The sequence below is a fragment of the Megachile rotundata genome, chromosome 7, assembly GCF_050947335.1.
Source record: "Megachile rotundata isolate GNS110a chromosome 7, iyMegRotu1, whole genome shotgun sequence".
NCBI lineage: Eukaryota > Metazoa > Arthropoda > Insecta > Hymenoptera > Megachilidae > Megachile > Megachile rotundata.
Window position 1 is genome coordinate 16,169,741 of NC_134989.1, and position 24,933 is coordinate 16,194,673.

A 24,933-nucleotide genomic window follows, 5' to 3' on the forward strand; every position below is an offset into this window, starting at 1 on the left:
TTTTAAACAGTGCAGAGGAATTCTGGAAACATTAAATGAAAACTTCAAGGAAGCTGTAGAAAAATCTGAGAAAAGAGGAAACCTAACCTGATCTGGAAAAATACAAGGAACTAGGAAACCTAACCTAACATGAAGAAATCTAAGGAAAGAGGAAACGTAACCAAACCTGAACAAATTTAAGGAAAGGGGAAACTTAACCTAACCTGGAAAAATCTCAGGAAAGAGAAGACTTAACCTAACCAGAAAAAATTTAAAGAAAGAGAGAACCTAACCTGGAGAAATACAAGGAAATAGGAAACCTAACCTAACCTGAAGAAATCTAAGGAAAGAGGAAACGTAACCAAACCTGAACAAATTTAAGGAAAGGGGAAACTTAACCTAACCTGGAAAAATCTCAGGAAAGAGAAGACTTAACCTAACCAGACAAAATTTAAAGAAAGAGAGAACCTAACCTGGAGAAATACAAGGAAATAGGAAACCTAACCTAACCTGAAGAAATCTAAGGAAAGAGGAAACGTAACCAAACCTGAACAAATTTAAGGAAAGGGGAAACTTAACCTAACCTGGAAAAATCTCAGGAAAGAGAAGACTTAACCTAACCAGACAAAATTTAAAGAAAGAGAGAACCTAACCTGGAGAAATACAAGGAAATAGGAAACCTAACCTAACCTGAAGAAATCTAAGGAAAGAGGAAACCGAACCAAACCTGAGCAAATCTAAGGAAAGGGGAAACTTAACCTAACCTGGAGAAATCTAAGGAAAGAAGAAACCTAACCAAACCTGCAAAAATTTAAGAAAAGAGGAAACCTACCCTAACCTGCAAAAATCTAAGGAAAGTGGAAACCTAACCTAACCTGTAGAAATCTAAGAAAAGAGGAAACCTACCCTAACCTACAAAAATCTAAGAAAAGTGGAAACCTACCCTAACCTACAAAAATCTAAGGAAAGTGGAAACCGAACCTAACCTGAAATAATCAAAGAAAAGAGGAAATCTAACCTAACCTATAGAAATCTAAGAAAAGGGAAAACCTAACCTAACCTGAATAAAACTCTTAAAACGTAAACCTAATCCTTACCTAACCTTAACTTGACTAGTCTACACGTAACTCTCATCAAATCACCGTTTCCTCTGGGAGTCCAGCACAACGCAATCTGAATCATGCAAATGAAATAATATTTGTTCGACCCGAGATGAGTTGACCGATAGTTGTGGATCAGGCCTTAGCAAGTTAGAAACGTGCAACAGGAACGAGAACACACGCATCTGTTGCCTCACGGTAATTACGGTAGAGGGCCAGATAGGCTATATAACGCACACGTGCGCGACGAAATCCACACGAAAGCGGACAACAGTAGTACGTTCAGGTTAGCTAAGTACACGTATGTATGTACACGTACACGATAATCGTGGTCTCAGACGAACGACTAGGTGAACGGAACGAGTGAGAGAAGAGGGTCCTCGCCCTCGAACAGCCAAGCTGCTCGGTAATTACGTAGGGGAGACGCTCCATTGTTCTGCGCTAGTTTTGTACCAGGTAATAGACGCCTCTACAGGGTGTTCCAAATTCACTGCAAATTTTCATGGGATACTTGGTCATTTTACATAAGCAACGATATATGACAAATTTTACTTTTCGACATTTCTTAAGCTTCATATTTATGATTTTCATCATAACGATGAAAATAACGGACGAAATAAACATGGAAAGCTATGTAGTTTGCGTTGAACATTAGTTTGGATTCAAGAAAAATATCTGATTAGAGGCAGGTTAAAAATTGATTTAGGTTTGTTTAAAAATTATTGTAGGCTCGAGTTAAAAATCAGATTAGGTGGGGGTTAAAAATTAATTCACATTTGAGCCACAATATCATTCAAATAAATTCTTGAGGACTTCATTCACACAGACAGATATAGACTCACTGAGAAAATGAAAGCTATCCTTGTGAAAAGACGTGTACTTCATGATTCGCCATTTTAGATACTATTTCTTATCAAAGTACACTAACAAGACCATAGATATTCATACATGTCTGATACATCGAACTCCACAAAATAAACCAAAGTAACATCTTCAGACCTCGACTAATCCCTATCATCCATAATCTAACAAGAACTCGAGCAAAAATTGCTGTATACGATTGTAAATAAAGCGTATAAATGATAAAATGTATATATATTTGTGTATGGATATGCGAGACACCCAGTATATGGCCAGTGAGTGGACGTACGGTTTTATAGGAGAGCCGAGGCGCCCCGCGGATTCGCAGGCTGGCTGAACGTTGACGTTCTAATGAAAGATAAAGCGGATAAACGGCGACACCCGTATAATAGCGCGCGTATTCGAAATGGACGCTTCAATGAGAAGGCGCCACGAGTTAAACTGAAACGATTATGGCCTGTATTTGAAATGCAAAGAAGGAAGCTGTTATACTTTATAAGACATCATTTATGTTTTAACTGCTCCTTTATTAAGGAAATATTGAATACCTCGTATATCGCAGCGATGCATGCTTTAATTAAAATTAATTAATCGCTTTTGGCTGCTGTGACAGACGCTTTTGTTCGATGACGGGGACTTTATTTTAGTGAGACACTCTTGTGAGGTTTGGGATTTGGAGAATTTTGGAAGTTTCAGAATTTGGGGATTTGGGAATTTCGGGACTTGAGAATTTGGGCATTTGGGAATTTGGGGACTTGGGAATTTGGGGACTTGGGAATTTGGGGATTTGAGAATTTGGAGATTTGGGAATTTGGGGATTTAGGAATTTGGGGACTTGAGAATTTGGGGATTTGAGAATTTAGGGACCTGGGAATTTGGGGACTTGGGAATTTGGGAACTTGAGAATTTGGGGACTTGGGAATTTGGGGACTTGGGAATTTGGGGACTTGGAAATTTGGGGACTTGGAAATTTGGGGACTTGGGAATTTGGGGACTTGGGAATTTGGAGATTTGAGAATCTGGGGACTTGGGAATTTGGAGACTTGAGAATTTGGGGACTTGGGAATTTGGGGACTTGGGAATTTGGGAACTTGGGAATTTTGGGACTTGGGAATTTAGGGACTTGGGAATTTGGAAATTTGAGAATTTAGGGACTTGGGAATTTGGAGACTTGAGAATTTGGGGACTTGGGAATTTGGGAACTTGGGAATTTGGAGATTTGAGAATTTTGGGACTTGGGAATTTAGGGACTTGGGAATTTGGAAATTTGAGAATTTAGGGACTTGGGAATTTGGAGACTTGGGAATTTGGAGATTTGAGAATCTGGGGACTTGGGAATTTGGAGACTTGAGAATTTGGGGACTTGGGAATTTGGGGACTTGGGAATTTGGGAACTTGGGAATTTTGGGACTTGGGAATTTAGGGACTTGGGAATTTGGAAATTTGAGAATTTAGGGACTTGGGAATTTGGAGACTTGAGAATTTGGGGACTTGGGAATTTGGGGACTTGGGAATTTGGGAACTTGGGAATTTGGAGATTTGAGAATTTTGGGACTTGGGAATTTAGGGACTTGGGAATTTGGAAATTTGAGAATTTAGGGACTTGGGAATTTGGAGACTTGAGAATTTGGGGATTTGAGAATTTGGACGATGTGGGAATTTGAGAATTTCGTGGGGACTTTTGGCAGAAATTTTCGTACTAGGAACTTCTTTGTAGAAATTCATTTCTCATTCATATTCTGTTTATACTTTTTTTTCTCTAGAAACTAAGTCACCCAGAAGATATTTTATAAGATTCTATTTTCTCAGTAGAATCATTCCTTAGAAAGTTGAAATTTGTGCTATATGTTTTGGTATCCCGCTGCTTCGTTTTCGCTCCGGTAGTTTCTTGATGGATGCAGCTTGGGTCGGTTAACGAAATGGTATTTTCACGGGGATTCGTCTGAACGAAGAAGGGGGCTGTGACACTTGGAAGAAACGTTTCAGGAATGCGTACAAAGAACGAAGGGACGCCGACATTTGGCCGACTGCCAAACGAGTAACTTATGATACGATCCATAATAAAATTATATCTGCGCTCGGTCCGCCTATATTCGAGATTTATACTCCTTTTTACGGGCACACACGACCCGGGAAATATGCGTTATTGAGCACGGTTTTGCTTGGAAATTTAAAACCACCGTTTTCACATCAATTCGATTTGGGGACTTCGATCTTTTGGGAAATTTGACTTTTGGGAGGTTTACGCATTTTGTTGGATATTGGTGAAGTCTCAAATTTACAAATTTACAAATTTTTTTAATTATCAAATTTTATAAATTTACGAATTTCTAAATTCTTAAATTCCAAATTATCATATTTACAAATTACTAAATTTCTAGATCTCCAAACCCCTAAATTTCCAAATCCCCAAATTCTCAAGTCTTCAAATTCTCAAATCCCCAAATTCCCAAATCCCCAAATTCTCAAATTCCCAAATTCCCAAGTCCCCAAATTCCCAAATCCCCAAATTCCCAAATCCCCAAATTCTCAAACCCCCAAATTCCCAAATTCCCAAATTTCCAAATCCCCAAATTCCCAAATTCTCAAATCCCCAAGTCCTCAAATCCCCAAAAAATAAATTTCTAGGGAACAAATACACAGAAAATTTGTGAGAAATAAGTCGACGATGATTAAATGTCCAGAAAATAAGTTGCAGCAGAAGTTCGCTGGAAATAAGTTGGTCAGAAGTAGCGAGAGAACGAGTTCCGAAGAAATAAATTCCTAGGAACTTTTCGAAGTTCCACCGCGTACTCGAGGCTTTTCGGCACGTTTTTCTTTTTTCAGCGTGGCTGAGCGATGCTTTAAGGTCATTGCCCAAGGATACGTGCACGCACCGATGCAACGTAACGAAGTTTCAGTCGCCTGGCGGAGGCGCGCACAAGAGGACAATTCGACCGTGGAGCTCGTCAGGTTAATTGAATTTATGGCTCGATATTCCGAGCGTGAGCGATTGCGATCGACGATAAGCCGAGGCCCGTGAACCTTTTACGGTGGATCCTCGTTAATGAACGGACTCACCTCGAACAATACCGTGATCCTATTTTTCGATCCTCTTAACGATTTAAATGGACCATCGGGAAAAGAGCTAAGTCGAAATTTCAAAACCTAATGCATTCTTTTGATATCGGTTGAAAATTGTAGATAGGTAGGGAGGAAAGTAGATAGGTTTAAGATACAGTTATTTACCAATATCTCCTTAATTATCAATTCTACGTCAAAAATGGTTATAAAGAAATAGGTAGCTTGAGAAATTCTCTACAAAAAAGGTTGTATGTATATTTTTTGTGGGAGCAACCATTCTCGTGTGCAGAAGGCATTCTCTTAATATATGTAACATCAGTTGGAAGTTGTAGGTAGGTCAAAATTAAGATACAATTATTTAAGAATATCTCGTTAATTATCAATTCTACGTCAAAAATAGTTATTAGAAAATGTGTAGCTTGAAAAATTCTCTATAAAAAAGGTCCTATGAATATTTTTCGTGGGAGTAACCATTCTCATGTGCAGAAGGCATTTTCTTAATATATGTAACTTCAGTTGAAAGTTGTAGGTAGGTCAAAATTAAGATACAGTTATCTACGAATATCTCGTTAGATATCAATTCTACGTCAAAAATAGTTATTAGAAAATTTGTAGCTTGAGAAATTCTCTACAAAAACGGTCCTATGTATATTTTTTGTGGGAGCAACCATTTTCGTGTGCAGAAGGCATTCTCTTAGTATATGTAATATCAGTTGAAAGTTGAAGGTAGGTCAAAATTAAGATACAATTATTTAAGAATATCTCGTTAATTATCAATTCTACGTCAAAAATAGTTATCATAAAATTTGTAGCTTGAGAAATTCTCTACAAAAAAAGTCCTACGAATATTTTTCATGAGAGTAACCATTTTCGTGTACTGTGCCTTGCAAGTCAACCCTCTCGCAAGAGATCCCTTCTTGAACAAATCAGGTCTCAAATTGTAAAGAATGAACCTAAACAGAATATGAAATATTATCCCAGAATATTAATCACGTTTCAAATAACTTGTAAGATTTAGTCAGTGCCTAACAATCATCCCAAAGTTACTCGATTTTCCTACTCCGAAGTCAAACTCCCAGACTTCGAGGAAATTTAGTATCCAAGTTCCACGAAATTGCTGAAAATCGTTCAAATTCGGATCAATCCAAGTTCGCTGATAAGTTCGAGCGTAATTTATGCAAGGAACGTGTATCATACAGCGAAAACATATTCGCTCCCCTTTCTTGCCGCTGTTTCGTTCGTCAGATCACGTTGGCCAATAAAGTTTCGGCAACTTTTGCGATCCACCGACTAAGCTACCCCGACTGTGAAGTTGGCTCGTTCATTAAACCTGTTCGGCGCCGGGACAGCTCAGGGATAAACCATTTTGAATTAACTACCGGGACATGCGTTTCGGCTCCTTCGTTTTACTCCCCTTTTGTGAGACCTCTCTTAATTATATAACCTTCGGAGCTTTTTATGTTTTCATACAACTTTTATGTGCTGCAAATATCAGACCCGAAATGATGTTGGGATCAAAATTACATGAACTTCATATAATTCAGTCTAATCACATGTGACATGTTCACACATGATATAAAAAATGTCGATAATATAAAAGAAACTCTCGACTTTGTATAATGCAAGAAGCTCTGATTATGCGAAGTAAAAAGTTTCTTGATTATAGGCAAAGTATTTCTCCAGCCGCGTAAATTGACATCGCGTAAAATGGAGGTGTAAAAAGTAGCGAGTAAATTGAATGATTGCTCAGCGTGCAAAATAAAAAGTAGGCAGAAAAAGGAGCGAGTAAATCAAGGAACAGATGCACGCGTTAGAAGCGGAGGATAATTGGTGGAGAAAAGTTATCTATCGAATGCTGTATCGAATTAGAGATAATGGGAAATGGCGGGATAGAAAGCGTACGACGGTGAATTCGTGCTCGAATTACACCAGTCATAGGAACAATTTAGAATCGAGTTTATGACGTGGCTTTGCCTTACTCAGCCCTTGGGTCGGGTGTCTCCCTCCATGGGTATTCTACGGTTAAAGATCCAAGGTTCAACTGGCACGATTGTTGAGTTATTTGGAATTTAGCTTGGATTACCATCAGAAATTCCTCGCAGTTCGCCGATGTTAGACTCGTTAGTTTTAAGGGAATGAAATTCTTCGGACTTTAATGATTTTCCGTTTATTTAAAAAGGTAACTTGATTTTATCTTACGGAACGATTCCTCTAAAAATCGATACGAAGATGGATAAAAAAAGCCTCCGAGAAAAATTGTGAATAACAAAAAAGGAGGAACACGTATGAAAGAGTAAGATTGTAAATATATTTCATCGCGGTCATGCTTCCGCGATAAATAAAACATTCGATCGAAAATAACAAGAGATATTCCCTGTGAAATGAACGATAAAACGACTACGGAGTTTGCAACGAACGTAGCGGATAAAAAAGAGCGTAGAATTTTTTCTTGAATCGTGATTTCCTTGCTGGCTGTGCGTAGAGGCGCAATGCGAAATTAAACTAACGGCTTGCTCGAACAAACGAGTCTCTTAAGAAAGAAAGGATCGTTAATGCGCCCAGCGTAGCAATACATCGGCGAACTCGCTTCAGCGTGGAATCTCATTAACCGGGTTGCTCGATGACTCGAAACACGTTAATGCTCGCGCACACACGTCCCCGGGAAAATCGACATCAATCACTGTCGAGCCAGGAACTTCAAACGTTCTCTACGTGCACCGGCGATTTACATGCGCCGCGAACCCACGATAACCTTACGTGAACGCCGAAAAACAGAGACAGAGAGAAAAAAAGGGAGGACGAGGAGCGCGGAGTTAAAAACTGAAAGCGATTTCAACGACGGACAATAATATTTTTCTGGCGATGCGTTTTCTTTAATTTACATTCGTACCGGTATACCGGATGTTTCGTTATATTGTCACAAATGAAGTGCGTAGATATGAATTCTTGAAATTGGCAATATACGGAGCTAGCAAAAGTACTTCATTGCAATATATGACAATACAGAGTGTAATGATATAACGCGTGGTCACAAAATGAGCTGTGATATCAATGCGCGGTGATATAACACGATTCAACACAATGCGTAAAAATATCAAGGCATGGTGATACAACGCGAGTAAATATGACGCGTTGGCGATATAACCCGAGGTAATACAATGCGAGGCAACCCATTGCGTGGCGATATAACGCGAGCCACCACAACGCGTGGCGATATAACGCGAGTTAACACAACGCGTGGCGATATAACGCGAGGGATCTCTACGCGTGGCGATATAACGCGATGGAACTCTACGCGTGGCGATATAACGCGAGGGAACTCTACGCGTGGCGATATAACGCGAGGGAACTCTACGCGTGGCGATATAACGCGATGGAACTCTACGCGTGGCGATATAACGTGAGGGAACTCTACGCGTGGCGATATAACACGAGGGATCTCTACGCGTGGCGATATAATGCGAGGGAACTCTACGCGTGGCGATATAACGCGAGGGAACTCTACGCGTGGTGATATAACGCGAGGGAACTCTACGCGTGGCGATATAACGCGAGGGAACTCTACGCGTGGCGATATAACGCGATGGAACCCTACGCGTGGCGATATAACGCGAGGGAACTCTACGCGTGGCGATATAATGCGAGGGAACTCTATGCGTGGCGATACAACCCATAGGAAGTCTACGCGTGGCGATATAACGCATAGCAAGTCTACGCGTGGCGATATAACGCATAGGAAGTCTACGCGTGGCGATATAACCCATAGGAAGTCTACGCGTGGCGATATAACGCATAGGATGTCTACGCGTGGCGATATAACGCATAGGAAGTCTACGCGTGGCGATATAACGCATAGGAACTCCACACATGGCAATACAATACATGACGATATAACGCGAGATTGTAACATAACACAATAGATGGCAATATAACCCGAGACAATGCAGTGCGTAGAAATATTTACATAGAATGCGTGGCGATATAATGCGCCAAGCAATAAGCAGTAAGTATTTGACGCAAAGCGAACAAATGGCGAATCACCTTTATCAGCACGCGAAATATCATCAACGAAAGAAAAGAAGGAAGAACTGCACAGAACCGAAGGTGGCTGTCATGATGCACGTTTCTTGCATGCAAATTTTCACGTGCTACGTGTTCGTACACGGATGCGAGCGTGGCACGTAAAATCGCGTAACACGACGAAAATATAAATTCAACGATAGAATCGCAACGCGGCTCGTATCGACGCGAAATTCCCAGCGTCGACTAATAAAACCTTTACGCTGATACGCGTTCGCTCGTATTTCGCTGTATTTAATTACGCGCTTCTCGCGAATAATTTCCACGTTAGAAACATTCGTTTGCCTCGCCGTTTAGGAAAAAATATAGAACTACAAGGCAATATGGAATTGCCCGTGGAATTGCTACACGCGCGATTCGAAGAATTTAATCCGAGTTTTCTTATCGAAGATATTTCTAACCGGACAAACTAACATGTCCGCAAAGTTTTGCCAGAACGAGATCTCGATGAATCTTGAAGAGTATCCAACCGGGACCAGGATATGCTCAGATAGATTCAATTATCGGACGACCAATGGAATTATCCAAATCCGATATCGGCGTTCGATCGAATTTCTCGAATCGTCTCGCTTGCAAGCAAATTGGAAGCACAGCTGTCAATAGCTGGTGAATGGAGCAATGCTTGCCGGACAAGCAGACACGCGATACTATTTCTAAGGTTGTTTCACTTAACGTTAATATCCTTTCCCTTTTCGGTACCCAGTTCCAAGCTGCTTAAACGACGCTTTTATAACAGGCCAAGGAAATTGAATGTCTAGGAGTTGTAAAGACCAACCACTAGAATGCTAATGAAGGTCAGTGGGTGGAGCTGCCAAGGCCGTTCTACGGTCACCCATGTCCCTCGTTAAGTTTCGCGATAAAGCATAGATATCGAGAAAAATAAGATGCATTAGCCTGCCGCATTTTCGTTATTTTTAGGTTCACGTTAGAAAGCGAGATATAGCAAGTTTCGTGTGGTACTCCGATATCAAGGATACGGGTCGGCGACGTATTTGGAGTAAGAAATTTTGGACCTGGAAACGTTGGGACACTCGAATTATGGGACTTTGTAACATTTAAAACAATCGCGAGGGAATTCTACGCGTAGAAATATAACGCAAGGGAACTCTACGCGTGGCGATATAACGCAAGGGAATTCTACGCGTGGAGATATAACGCGAGGGAACTCTACGCGTGGCGATATAACGCGAGGGAATGCTACGCATAGAGATATAACGCGAGGGAATTCTACGCGTGACGATATAACGCAAGGGAACTCTACGCGTGGCGATATAACGCGAAGGAACTCTACGCGTAACGATATAACACGTGGGAATTCTACGCGTGGAGATATAACGCGAGGGAACTCTACGCGTAGCGATATAACGCGTGGGAACTCTACGCGTGCGATATAACGCGAGGGAATTCTACGCGTGGAGATATAACGCGAGGGAACTCTACGCGTGACGATATAACGCAAGGGAACTCTACGCGTGGCGATATAACGCGAGGGAACTCTACGCGTAGCGATATAACGCGTGGGAATTCTACGCGTGGAGATATAACGCGAGGGAATTCTACGCGTGGCGATATAACGCGAGGGAACTCTACGCGTAGCAATATAACGCGTGGAGATATAACGCGAGGGAATTCTACGCGTGGCGATAAAACGCGAGGGAATTCTACGCATGGCGATATAACGCGAGGAAACTCTACGCGTAGCGATATAACGCAAGAACCCAAAATCCCCCTTGAAAGTACAATGAACCATCCGATCCAATTTCCTCCGAATTTAATTTTCTCACCCTCGTGAAAAATCTCGTTACTTTCCAAACAATATTTGACATCCCCGCGGAAAAAGGGAACGTCCGCGATATCAAAAAAAAGGTTAAAAACTGGCCGGATTCGTCGGGCTCCCCTTCCGGTACGTCCCTCAAAAACGTCGGCAAGCAGGGAAAACAATGGCGGGTGTTGCAGGATGTATCGCTAAGAGTAAAAAAAGGAAAAGAAACAATAGCAGGGCGGGAAAGGTTGGACGCGAGAGCTAGTAACGACAGAACGAGAAGTAGTACGGAAAGAACGCGGCAAGGGAACGTTGAAGGGAGAAGGACGGATAGCGTGGGTGGCGAGGGTGAAACGGGCCGTTGCTCGAGGGTGACAAAGGGTGGTCGTCAGAGACGAAGAGCGGGGGTTCATAGGGAAGGCAGGTTTTGCCGGTCGATGTTGCTGTGGCTCGTGTTTTCGCGAATACCCTGTGCTCGTACGCAAATGAAGACATGGAAATTGTTAGATACGATCGATGAATAGAATTTCCAAGTCCGATACGAACCGTGGAAAATTGTTAGCTATGGTCGCTCAAATGGTGCGTTCTAAATACCTTAAGTAATAATATTCACCAACCAAAAGTGTAACGATAACATATATTATTTCGATCATACTGACAGAACATCTGTTATGCGATTAATTAACGAAGTACTCTCGTTACATCGGATAAATGGAACGTCTAACGATAAGCGATCATTACAATCGAGATAAATGAAGAATCTCTGGATCGATCGAATTAATTAATTAGTATTTGTGTGTGCAGTTAACGCTCGAAAGATGAAAAATCTCGTTCCGAGAAGATGCGTTTCTTAGCTCGCATTCGTGTCGGGATCTCATGCCCTGTGCATTCCACGAGCCACGCTACAGAGTGGCGGGAATGAATACTCCTTTCGCAACGCTGCCGGTACATTAGTCTAATTGAAATCCGGATGGCGTGGCGCGCGTGACCGTACACCATCTCGAACTGTCACGCTTTCAAATAGGTATAGGCGTGTCAAACATGTACTAGCGTTGCTCACTTTCTGCAAAACCTCTTTTCACTCTAATTACGTGAATTTTCAAATATCAGCACGCGTTAAAGCATGACTCATTAGATCTATATTTTGAATCGAAGTTTGCTTGGAACGACTGCGCATGCGCGGAACTAAGCGCGCATCGCATTGCATGTAGCATACAATTATTATAAAAAATAATAATTAAGCACCTAAACATGATTGATTTAAAAAATAGATTAACGATTGCGATACTAATAAGCTAAAAATTGATTAATGTATACAGACTATACCGTAAATAATAAACAATAAAGATTAAATTGTTACTTCATATCGAATAACTCTTCCGAAGCTTCATCTGCGCATGCGCAGAACTAAGCACGCATCGTATTGTACGTAGCATATAATTATTATAAGAAATAATAATTGTATAACATCTGAACATGCTTAATTTAAAGACTAGATTGTCTATTACAACTTTAAAAATCAAGAAATTGATTAATGTATACAAACTATACTGTAAATAATAAATAATAAAGATTAAACTTGTATTTCATATTGAATAGCTCTTCCGAAGCTCCGTCGCGCATGCGCAGAACTAAGCGCGCATCGTATTGTACGTAGCATATAATTATTATAAGAAATAATAATTGTATAACACCTAAAAATGCTTAATTTAAGAATTAGATTGACAATTGCGATCCTAATAATCTAAAAATTGATTAATGTATAGAGACTGTACCGCAAATAATAAATAATAAAGATTAAATTGTTATTTCATACTGAATAGCTCTTTCGAAGCTCCGTCGCGCATGCGCAGAACTAAGCGCGCATCGTATTGCACGTAGCATATAAATATTATGAAAAATAATAATTGTACAGCATCTGAACATGATTATTTTAAAGACTAGATTAACGATTGCGATCCTAATAATCGATTAGTATATAGAGACTGTACCGCAAATAATAAATAATAAAGATTAAATTGTTATTTCATACTGAATAGCTCTTCCGAAGTTCCATCCGCGCATGCGCGGGACAAAGCGCGCATCGCTGGTTGCGTACAAAACGCATTGTTACTCGTACGATAATAAATTACAATCGCGTAACGGTGAAGTGCAAATGAAGCGATGACCTTGACAATCGAGATAAGAACGATCGCCAAAAAGCGAGTAAAACCGTTGAAACAGTTCGTGAAATGCAAAAACAGTCACGTCAGCGTGAACGAGCGTACTTTCTAAATGTATGCGGGCAACGTGCGGCGCGCATGCGCCGAGAAAGTAAAATGAGATACTTTCTCTACGTGGCTGCAATTCTTATGGGATTCCCCTCGTACACAAGAGGAGGAAACGCGTGGCCTAACTGGTCGAGGGAAACCGTTTAAAAACGGTGCGTGCGCGTGTACGTATGTACGAGCGGGCTTCGTGTCGTTTATTAACGGAAAATTAAAGCCCCATGTACGCAGGGGGGAGAACAGTGTTTCTTCGCCGTCATAAATGGACCGCGACTAAAAATAACCAGGTGCTTTTATGACGCGACTGTTACAACGACCCGAGACATCTTCCGAGCGCAAGGCGCGTTCATTTTCATAATCCAGGACTTTAACGTGAACGTGATGGCCCATTTAAAACTATCATTATTCAATGGCTTCTCTGAAGACAACGATCGAATGACTATGCTCTCGTTGACCATCGTATAAACCACATCAACTATCATTCCACTTAGCACAGAATTTAGCACAATTCTGAAACTATGAGACTTTCAGTTAAAATGATAAACGAGAGTAGAAATGAAAATAAAGTACAAAGTTTGTTAATTAAATTTATGTATCAGAATGATTATCAGCTCGTTATAAATGAATTATGATAGAGTTTAATAAATTGCAAAGAGGTAATTATAAATTAAAGAGCAGCATATTAGATCATTGATAAAGTTAGATAAAACTGTGCATCGAGAAAAGTGGATGAAATCTCGGACAAGAGCGAGTACGATTCATTCTCTCCTCCTCCATTTCGTTCTCCATTTAGTCTTTTTCTCGGCCTTGATCGCTTCGCCAAGGAGCAAGGACCGTAGAGAAAAAGGAAACGGGTATATATACCCGGGAGAAGCAGGGATAGTGAATCTCTCTTACTTCCCTTGTTCATTGTAAATACACACGTGAGCGTGTACACAAATTTCCATCGCGATTGTATATATATGTACGTGTGTATGTGTTCGGGGAATGACTCGAAACGGTTGCACGTTCGTATCGTTCCCAATCGTTCTCTTCGATTGCAAAGTACTTTCGCAAGTAGCAACAGCTTTAGAGCTCCTCGAAAAATATCGACTAAAGCGTTAAATTTCGTTTGGGGAGATTTCCTTCGTATTCGAAACCTCAAGATTGCTGCACAAACATTTTAGTTTCGTTTGAAATAAATAGCAGAATATATTGCAATTATTATTAGCATAGTGATATAAGTATATTAGTTATAAATGTGATAGTATAAGGTAAAGTAATGTAATACAATAAAAATATTAGTGGAGGAAGGCAAGAGATAATACTAGTCATCAATAATTAGTGTAGTAGTAATTATGGTAATTAGTATATTAATTTTTGTTGGGACCAAGGTTCCTACTTTCTAAGGACCCTACTTCCCAAGGTCCCCAATCTCAAGGGTTGACGATCTCAAGGTTCCTATCTTTCAAGGTCCCAATCACTCAAGGTCCCAATCTCTCAAGGACCCAATCTCTCAAGGTTCCAATCTCTCAAGGTTCCAATCTCACAAGGTTCCAATATCCCAAGGTCCCAATCTCTCAAGGTCCCAATCTCTCAAGGTCCCAATCTCTCAAGGACCCAATCTCTCAAGGTTCCAATCTCTCAAGGTTCCAATCTCTCAAGGTTCCAATATCCCAAGGTCCCAATCTCTCAAGGTCCCAATCTCTCAAGGTCCCAATCTCTCAAGGTTCCAATCTCTCAAGATTCCAATCTCTCAAGGACCCAATCTCTCAAGGTCCTAATCTCTCAAGGTCCCAATCTCTCAAGGTCCCAATCTCTCAAGGTCCCAATCTCTCAAGGTCCCAATCTCTCAAGGTCCCAATCTCCCACGGTTCCAATTTCTCAAGGTTCCAATCTCTCAAGGACCCAATTTCTCAAGGTCCCAATCTCTCAAGGTCCCAATCTCTCAAGGTTCCAATCTCTCAAGATTCCAATCTCTCAAGGACCCAATCTCTCAAGGTCCCAATCTCTCAAGATTCCAATCTCTCAAGGACCCAATTTCTCAAGGTCCCAATCTCTCAAGGTCCCAATCTCTCAAGGTTCCAATCTCTCAAGATTCCAATCTCTCAAGGACCCAATCTCTCAAGGTCCCAATCTCTCAAGATTCCAATCTCTCAAGGTCCCAATCTCTCAAGGTCCCAATATCCCAAGGTCCCAATCTCTCAAGGTTCCAATCTCTCAAGGTTCCAATCCCTCAAGGTTCCAATCTCTCAAGGTTCCAATATCCCAAGGTCCCAATCTTTCAAGTTCCCAATCTCTCAAGGTTCCAATCTCCCAAAGTCCCAATCCCTCAAGCTCCCAATCTCTCAAGGACCCAATCCCTCAAGCTTCCAATCTCCCAAAGTTCCAATCTCTCAAGGTCCTAATCCCTCAAGGCTCCAATCTCTCAAGGTTCCACCATCCCAAAGTCCCAAATCTCTACAGGTCCAACATTCCAAGCTTAAACATCTCAAGATCCCAAGAAACGAAAGTCCCAAAATTCGACTCCCAAAACCCTACAGTGCCAACCTCCCAAATCCCAAAACCTCAAGTTTCCAGAACCTCCAAAATGGTACCTAAGAACCTTAAAACCCTTCAGTCCGCCTATCAGACCGCCTATCTATCAGAACGCCTACTACACTTGACAACAACCTTGAAGATCCAAAGAGTCTACGAGCCGAGTAATCGAAGGAAACGAACGATTAGTCAGATAACCGGCATCACGATCTCCGAACGACAAAGTATGAAGAATGGAAATGGCTCGCGGCGAACGCGATGATGCATCGAGAAGATGGGAAATCGTTAACCTTGCCTGGCCATGTCAACGGGCCATGGAATTCGTATGCGTCATACGGTATGCAGGCTATCCGAAGCGACGCTTTAAAGAGGCACGAGAATTACAATGCATTGCCACACGCCCATCTCTCTTTGGACTCGGTAACAATACATGCCTCTTAGCTGCCGAAGATGCATGTATAATGGACCCCCAGCATCGGACCGGTTAAATGATCGGAGTCGTCGATTAAGCTAGAGTATCGATGCGCTTAATGGGAATTGTATCTACTCTCGATAGAATGGATTTACGCGGGCTGGAACTAATTTAACGATCGATTCTGCTGTTTTTAGTCTTTTTGAATTGGCATCGATTGCGAGCTATTTATCTCTATAGAGTTTGATTGCGAATGAGGGTGATTTATTTCCACTTGAATGATGAGTGAGTTATGAAGGCTTGGGAGATTCTGAGGGCATTTTGGGAAGCTAGGAAGGTTCAGATTTTAGACAAATTTTAATCTGAAGAAATAAGGGCAACCTAGGTTCTGTGAAGAATAAGGAGGAAGCCGCTAAGGCGTAGTCCCGCATCTGGACCAGGGAACCCCAACCTGATGGTGAAGTTTCAGCCAAAAAAAGGAAAAAGGTTCTGAGAAGAACCTACAGAAAATCTAAGGAGCGCTTGAGAAGAGGATACATTATAAAATGCATCGACTTCAAAAGCAATTACTATTTCGTCGAAATTTCATAATTTAAAATAGACCATGTTCATAAGAGAGACGCGTTAAGGTCCAAATGAGAGGACACAAGAGGTGTCCTCGGCCTAACTCGGCCCACGTTGTCGAAAGTGGTTGTAACGTAAACAGAGACTCACCTTCCGTCGGCTTCTTGATGGTGGTAAAACCGGTGGTTGGTCGCCGCCATCCCCTCCAGTTATTGCACAACGATTCCGGCTCGCTGCTCCAGCTGCATAAAGAATCCTCCTCGAAGCGATCCGAGTCCTCGAAGGAGTAACGATCGGTCTCCTCCCACTCGATTATCTGTGGACCGTTCTGACCGGCGACATTTCCCACGGCCACTCTAGCTTCGCCGCCACCGGAACCACCGCCGCTGCTACCACTTCCACCCCCGCCTCCACCTCCACCACCACCACCACCACCACCACCGCCGCCGCCGCGTCCTCCGCTGCCTCCACCTGCAACGCCTCCTCCAGCACCTCCGCTGCCGCCGCTACCACCCACCGCCACGGGAGACCGAGCCAGGTTGCCCGCCAGTTTTAATTGTCGTACGAATCGGCACGCGCGACACTACGAGCCACTGCGCCCCCGACCGACCACCGTGCTCCGACGACGGCCCCACCGCGATCACGAAACGACGACACCGCCGTCGTCTCCTACGAACCGAGCCACCGTTTAACGCGCGAATCCTTCACCTTGCGTGCCACCACTCGCCGCCTGCGGAAAAACCATCTTATCTCAGAATTTATACTTTGTAGCTTTCGCATCGTACGTGTCGTTTTCGATCTACTCGAAGGAGCACTAGTCACTGGTGCCTGATTTGGGCATCTTTGTATTTTGAGAATTGGACGACATGGACAATTTGGGGACATGGACAATTTGGGAGGCATATGCAATTTAGGGACATGGACTATTTGAGGGGCATAGACAATTTGGGGACATGGACAATTTGGGAGGCATATGCAATTTGGGGACATGGACTACTTGAGGGGCATAGACAATTTGGGGACAAGGACAATTTGAGAACACAGACAATTTTGGGGACATGGATAATTTGAGAACATAGACAATTTGAGAATACAGACAATTTTGGGGACATGGATAATTTGAGAACATAGACAATTTGAGAATACAGACAATTTTGGGGACATGGATAATTTGAGAACATACACAATTTGAAAATACAGACAATTTTGGGGACATGGACAATTTGGGAACATACACAATTTGAGAATACAGACAATTTTGGGGACATGGATAATTTGAGAACATAGACAATTTGAGAATACAGACAATTTTGGGGACATGGATAATTTGAGAACATACACAATTTGAAAATACAGACAATTTTGGGGACATGGACAATTTGGGAACATACACAATTTGAGAATACAGACAATTTTGGGGACATGGATAATTTGAAAACATACACAATTTGAAAATACAGACAATTTTGGGGACATGGATAATTTGAGAACATACACAATTTGAGAATACACACAATTTTGGGGACATGGAATATTTGAGAACATAGACAATTTGAGAATACAGACAATTTTGGGAACATGGATAATTTGAGAACATAGACAATTTGGGAACACAGACAATTTTGGGAACATGGACAATTTTGGAACATAGACAATTTGGGAACACAGACAAGTTTGGGGACATGGACAATTTAGGAACACAGACAACTTGCAGACATGAGCAATTTGAAGACTTAAGCAACTTGAGGACTTAGACATCTTGAAGACATGTGGAATTGACTAGTGCAGATACTTAAGGAATTTGGAGCTCCATATGCATTATAATTTTGTAGATTTAGAGTTCAGTAGAACCTGCAGATTTAGAAAATTTGAATATTTTAGTATCCAGTAACTTGAGAACTTGAGTATTAAAAAATTTATCAAATTGAAATAAAGAAGACAAAAACCTTGTAGCTCAATGGAAAGGGCCAACAGTGATACAGTACCCCCTCTGATATAGCGAGATCGTCAAACTTTTCCAGCATACGTTCTAGAAGTTTCCATTTCACCCAGATGCCGCTTATGACCTCGAGCTATAACTAGAAAACGTCTAATACCGACAGATAGGAGTTTTAATAGATATAAAGGTAATAAAGGTCATTTCACTATGGCCCGGTGAGAAAGTAAGGGTAATATAGCCTTCTACCATAATATAGTGAGATCGTAAAAGTGTTCGGTATACGGTGCTATGATCCTCAAATTTCATTAAACCTCGCTTGGTTAGGGTTTAATTTACGATCTCGCTATATCATAGACACCCAAATTTCAGAATTCGAATTTGATCATATCTGCTTTATACTGTCGTTAAATATTTTGAACGGTTATTAAATTTAAATGGAAGCAAATATTTAATAAAATAACAATATTATAAGTCCTTGATTATGTGGAACGAATGCGACACGTACGACGCCATTTAATTAACAAACATAAAATGTACACAATAAAAGTACATACATCAACATGCAACGGGAATAAACGTAACAGATTTCGAAAAAGAACGAAATTATTCTGAAAGCTTCGAAAAATCATTTGTTTTGTTTACACGGTGTCTACATGAATAACGGTCAATGTCATCCACGGTATACATACATATATGTACCTCGGTTATATTTGAGAGACTTTTCATGACTGGGTTAGCTATGAAATTTGTTAATCAAAACTCTGATTCGACTCCATGGCGAGGTATGTAATTGGTAAATCCGAACGTGCGCCTCTAACCACCGTTTTACCACCGCCAACACGATGCTCGATACTTCCCCTCTATTAAACCTCTTTGTCATCACGACCGGCTATAACCGCCTCTACTTTTAATTGTTCGTCGAATTGGCGCACGCAGCATTACGATTCCACCGCACTACGATGCAATTGTGTACGAGATATACTGTTATCGATTATCGATACACCATCGATATCTATTGACGCTAAACGATATATCGATAATATCGTTGACAGGAGAGGTAGAGTATAATACGTTTTCATTTTACTATTTAAACTTTAAATCTAATCTAACGTCATTCGAATTTATTTAGTCTTGTTGAATAACTAAATTTAAATAACAAAATTTTGTATTCTATCTTTAGACAAATCGTCTTAATAGAATTATCGATCTATCGAATTTTCGACATTATCGATACCTATCAATAACAGCAATTGTTTGATGAGTCAGTTTTTACGATTTATTAATGAAAGGTTTTTCACGTTGTACGAAATTTAATAGGGAGAATAATATTTAGTTGACAAAATAAAATAAATTAGAAAACTTTTGAATCAGTTACATTCCCAAATCGTGTTGTCGCCGTTTCTATTTGGTCCGCGATGCTACCAAGAAGGTCACCTTTCACTTTCGAATTCTGTTATTCAGTATTTGCTTACTTTCCGAGGATAAATTTAAAGCGAAGCGTCCCTCGACAACGGAAGTCGATGTCTTAATACCGCAACTCCACTTCCGATTTGACTAAAAACCTTTCCGGTGAAAGTTTTCGATTTTCAAGCGAAATATCGCTTTAAAGTTCGAATAACAATGGGAGCACTGTGGAGGAACATAACAATGAAACATAACCTAACCCTTTCACCTCGAAAACTTACTATCACCCGCACAGAAACGATAACACTGAACTCCTGACATCGAACGTGATCGATTGATCGATCGTCGCGAGTTGCTGATCGAAATCAATCTTGAAACAGAAACAGCTGATTCGCGTCTTTACATTTGAAGAAGCGTATTGATTTTCCGCGATACGAAAGAACCGCCTTAATATTTTGAATGATTCCGCGCGAGTCACTCGAGCGAAAAAGGAGAAATCACTAGATACACGACGCGTACGATTCAACGTGACCGATTTGTCGGTCGCGACTGTAACGGCGTACGTCAAAACTCGCAACAGCATGTGATCGAGTTAAAACAATTAGGTTAGGTTGAATTTTGGAAGATGAACATTTAAGAGAGACACGAGAGTATCAGTGACACGAGAATCGGAGGCATAAGGACCTTGGCGGGTCGACAGACCCACGTCAAGAACGTGCGACGACCCCGACCCCGCTAAGGGAAGTACTCCTTTCTTACATCTATTCTCTTACATTCACTGCCCTGTATGTTTCACTGTTCCACCTTTCACACCTCTTGTACACATAGACTCTAACCCTTTTCCTGCTTACCTCACCCTCTCTAAAAAGTTTACCGTTCCGTCACTGGTGCACTTCACACCCCTCCTTCCTTCTTCTACTACTACCACTACTACTACTATTACTAGCACCACCGAACGAACAGTACGGAACCAGAACAGAATGGGAAGTAATACACAAACATGTATAATAAATATATATATATACGTTATATATGCACACATACACACACAACGGCGCACTCGACAACAGAGTAGGACAGCTGAGCCACCACTGCCCCACCAGTTTTATGTAAGAGACATCTTGCACTGTGTCCACCGTTACTTCCGCAAAGGTTAAACCTACCACCGGCACGCGAATGATTTCGATACTTTACGTTAAAATTTATACACTACACCACTGCACTAATCCGTAATTTCAGCTAGCCTACCCCATCGACGACAACAACAAATATGGCGAGCGAACCTCCTCCTGCGCCTCGCTGCTACGACTGTCGACTGACCACCAGGTGGCGATCGGAACGCCGCCCCAACGACCCCTACCATAACTTCTCGCAATGGACCTAGGAATACAGGGATGAACTGTGAACTTCGATTGTCGACAAGAGCGAAACTAACCCGCGAGGGGGCGCTCTAATGACCGATACCCGAATTTTATTCGTGCCTTTTTGCGCGTGCTCCATACCGCCAATTATGAAAAACAAAGTCATTTTTCAGCTCAACATCGAATAAGTGAGCACTTCTTTCATGGACATTTTTTGCAAACTTGAAGATTTAGAATTTTTAGGTTTATGAATCTTCAGGGCTAAAACAATTAAAATTTAGACATTCTCATGTTTCAATCGTTCAATTGTTGTAATACCAAATGCTTAGATTAATTGCACTAAGCTGCAACCAATGAAAGTTCGTTTCGCAGTGGCTTAGTTGCTCAAGAATATGATCTGTCTTCATTTTCTTAGATTCATGTTTTTTATTCGGCTTCATTTCGGATGTTTCCGTTCATTTTCGGATATTCCGTCGATATTTACGCGGTTTTTAGTTGAAATATGAAATGTAACAAAGGTTTGGCGTTAGAATTTTTTACATTAGATTAGTTGCAGTATTTGGTACAAATGTAATGATATATTAATATAGAATTTCTTTTTGATAATATTTTAACATAAAATTGAAAGGTACGAGATTTACAATATCTTTCATTGAGGTTATATGTATTGCGGTTAGTTTGGTAAAACGTTTAGCGTCTTAGAAGCGGTATAAAATTATTACGTTCTATTTTATTAAATATTTAAAATGTCCGCTGAACTGGATTCTGATGATGTTAATAACCCAGATAATATAATGAAAATTTTAATCGCTACCGATATTCATCTTGGTTTTGAATATAATAAAAAAAGAGGTTGGTTTAAACTAGGAACCAGATGTTATATTCTTCGTGCTTATAATTTATGCTAATATTTATTAACTGATTATAGGACAGGAGTTAGATGATAGTTTTGTAACTTTTGAGGAAATATTACAATATGGTAGAAAACATGAAGTAGATTTTGTACTTCTTGGTGGAGATTTATTTCATGATGCTAAACCATCTCAAACTGCAGTATTAAAATGTATGGAATTATTAAGAAAATACTGCTTAGGTTCCAAGTTAGTATAATTGTATATAACATTGGTATTTTAATTGAATATTTCTAACAAATATTTAAATTTAATTGTGATCTATTTATCAGAGAAATCAAACTTCAGTTCTTAAGTGATCCTGAAGTTGCATTCAGTCATTGTGCTCACAAAACAGTAAATTATGAGGATCCCAATTTAAATGTCTGTATGCCAATATTCTCTATTCATGGAAATCATGATGATCCAAGTAAGAAATATACAATACATATAAGTATGTATAAAATTTTCCTACCATTTTTTCATTATTAACAAAACAAAATAGGCTTTGGCGCTGTTGGATCAATGGATTTGTTATCAGTATCTGGTCTGGTAAATTATTTTGGGAAGTGGACAGACCTTACTAAAATATCTATTTCTCCTTTAGTATTGAAAAAAGGTGAAACTCATATTGCACTTTATGGTTTGAGTTACATAAATGATCAAAGGCTGTCTCGTTTGCTGAGAGATTATAAGGTAAACTTATGAAGGAAAAATGTAATGTATTTACCTATCATATTAATTTTAATAACTTTTTATAGATGGATCTGTTGCGCCCAAAGGACATACCAGATTGTTATAACATATTTGTTTTACATCAAAACCGTGCTGTTCATAAAGAATATGGACATATTCCAGAAAATAAATTACCAGGTTTCCTGGATTTCATTGTGTGGGGACATGAACATGAATGTCGCATTAGCCCAGAGGCACTTTCAGATGCTAGCTACTTGATTTGTCAACCAGGTATATTCTGATTCAAGTCTTTCCAATTTTGATACCACAAATATATTGCATATAAAATTATATATATCTTTACACTTGAAATTTGTAATTTCAGGAAGTTCTATTGCAACATCTTTATCTGAGGGTGAAGCAAAACCTAAACATGTTGGCATTTTGAGTATAAGCAAACAGAAATTTAAAATGAAACCACTGAAATTGAAGACTGTTAGACCATTTGTGTTTGACAATCTGATCCTAAGAGAACAAAATATAAGGAAAGATTATACCCAACCATTGTCTAAATCGGTATACAATTTTATTGATAATTACATAGAAAACACGCTTATACCTAAAGCTGCCACACAGCTATCTGGACATCCTAAACAACCTATTCAGCCTTTGATTCGCTTAAGAGTATTTTACACTTCCGAGGACGAAATGTTTGATGGAATGCAGTAAAGTTTATCAAAGTCATTTTTATTAACAGTTATTAAGCGGACAGTATACGAAAATATATTTCAGATTGGCGCAAAAGTATTGCGACGAAGTTGCTAATCCCATGGATATGATTCTGTTTCGTAAAGAAAGCACCAGCACTAAGAGATCAAAATCAAGTACAACCAGCTTCAATGATGATCCTGATGAAATGGCACAAATATTTCAGTATGAAGTGGGTAAAAACTAATTTATGCTGTTCTTTACATATAATGCCATGAATTCTTTTTATTAGGACGATGTGGATTGGAATAAAACAGTGCAGGGTGGGATAAAAAAACACTTCAGTTTAGAAGAAAATAAAGATAAAATAACTGTATTATCTGTTAATGGGTTAAATGAAGCATTAAACCGATTTATCGAAAGAGGAGATACAGACGCCTTTAAAGATATAATAAGGTAAAATATTTATAATTTGATAATTAAACAATTATTGTATTATAAATGTGCGAACATCAATCCTAATTGATAACTTAATATTCAGCCATCACATGAAGAAAACTATAGCTTATTTAGAAACTTGTAACGTTACCAATACCGAAAGTATTCTAAATGAAATAAAAAATTTACGTGATAAAAGAATGGAAAAAGAACAAGAAGAAGAAATAGAGGTATATAGGAATTAAAAACGAATATTTAATATAGAATTGTGCAGTATATGCATACTTGTATGTTTCACAGATACAACAGTTCTTTAATGATCCAAATAAAAAAAAATCATGTAAAGATACTGTCGATGTGATTGACAGTGATGATGATGAACAAACTACAATGACTAAAGGCAGAGGTGCAAGAGGTAGAGGAGCACCTTCTAGAGGTAGAGGCTCACGAGGAGGTGGTCGTGGTAAAAATAAAAATACACCTGATGTAACAATTACATCAATTTCTTCTGGCAAACCGAAGGTACAAATAAGAATGAGAAATTTATATAAATATAAATTTCTAGAAACTTATTTATTAATAAGTAAAATATTACGGAATATTTTTTTTTGTTCATGTATCTATGATAATTATTTTATATTTTTTTTATTGCTAGGACCAAACATCATTAAGAGCTTACGTGAGAGCTTCGAACAAAAAAAATATCGAAAATATTGTCATCGATGATTCCGATTAAAATATAAATAACTTAAAAACTTTTCCTTTAACACTGTAATAAGTATTATATTTAAATATATTATTATATTTTTATTAAATATTCAGACCATTTCATTTCCCTTATCAACATTATTTTTATATAAAATGTTCGACTTTATTCGGGTCAAAATTTGTCTTACATGATTTCGTATCTCGA

At 39.7% G+C, this 24,933-nt stretch overlaps 2 protein-coding genes and 1 long non-coding RNA gene across 5 annotated transcripts in view; 1 reads left to right on the top strand and 2 right to left on the bottom strand.

The window, feature by feature from the left end:
* The window catches only part of Dora (zinc finger SWIM domain-containing dorado), a gene marked incomplete at its 5' end in the record, with an annotated part of 98,305 nt that extends 81,117 nt beyond the window's left edge, over nucleotides 1-17,188 (bottom strand). Inside the window, one exon of the mRNA XM_076533240.1 lies at nucleotides 16,756-17,188. Coding sequence (XP_076389355.1) covers nucleotides 16,756-17,188 — 433 coding nt within the window. The remainder of the gene's footprint in view (nucleotides 1-16,755) is intronic.
* Nucleotides 17,189-17,288: 100 nt separating this feature from the next.
* Nucleotides 17,289-21,268, bottom strand: LOC143264755 (uncharacterized). Of its 2 annotated transcripts, none has more exons than XR_013038682.1 (2): nucleotides 20,800-21,268; nucleotides 17,289-17,335 (listed from the first exon to the last, which is right to left on the bottom strand). It is a non-coding gene; the product is annotated as an uncharacterized LOC143264755 (long non-coding RNA). The 2 variants fall into 2 exon arrangements; XR_013038683.1 differs by having other exon boundaries at nucleotides 20,993-21,264.
* Nucleotides 21,269-21,364: 96 nt separating this feature from the next.
* mre11 (double strand break repair nuclease mre11) lies at nucleotides 21,365-24,835 on the top strand. Of its 2 annotated transcripts, none has more exons than XM_076533242.1 (11): nucleotides 21,365-21,497; nucleotides 22,238-22,409; nucleotides 22,493-22,629; nucleotides 22,705-22,895; nucleotides 22,961-23,165; nucleotides 23,260-23,599; nucleotides 23,667-23,814; nucleotides 23,875-24,038; nucleotides 24,124-24,250; nucleotides 24,321-24,542; nucleotides 24,676-24,835. In XM_076533242.1, exons 2-11 carry the CDS (start codon nucleotides 22,375-22,377, stop codon nucleotides 24,754-24,756), a joined length of 1,650 nt encoding a protein of 549 aa, XP_076389357.1. In that variant the 5' UTR covers nucleotides 21,365-21,497; nucleotides 22,238-22,374; the 3' UTR covers nucleotides 24,757-24,835. The 2 variants fall into 2 exon arrangements, with proteins under 2 accessions (XP_076389357.1, XP_003699486.1); XM_003699438.3 differs by lacking the exon at nucleotides 21,365-21,497 and adding an exon at nucleotides 21,627-22,161.
* Nucleotides 24,836-24,933: the final 98 nt, after the last annotated feature.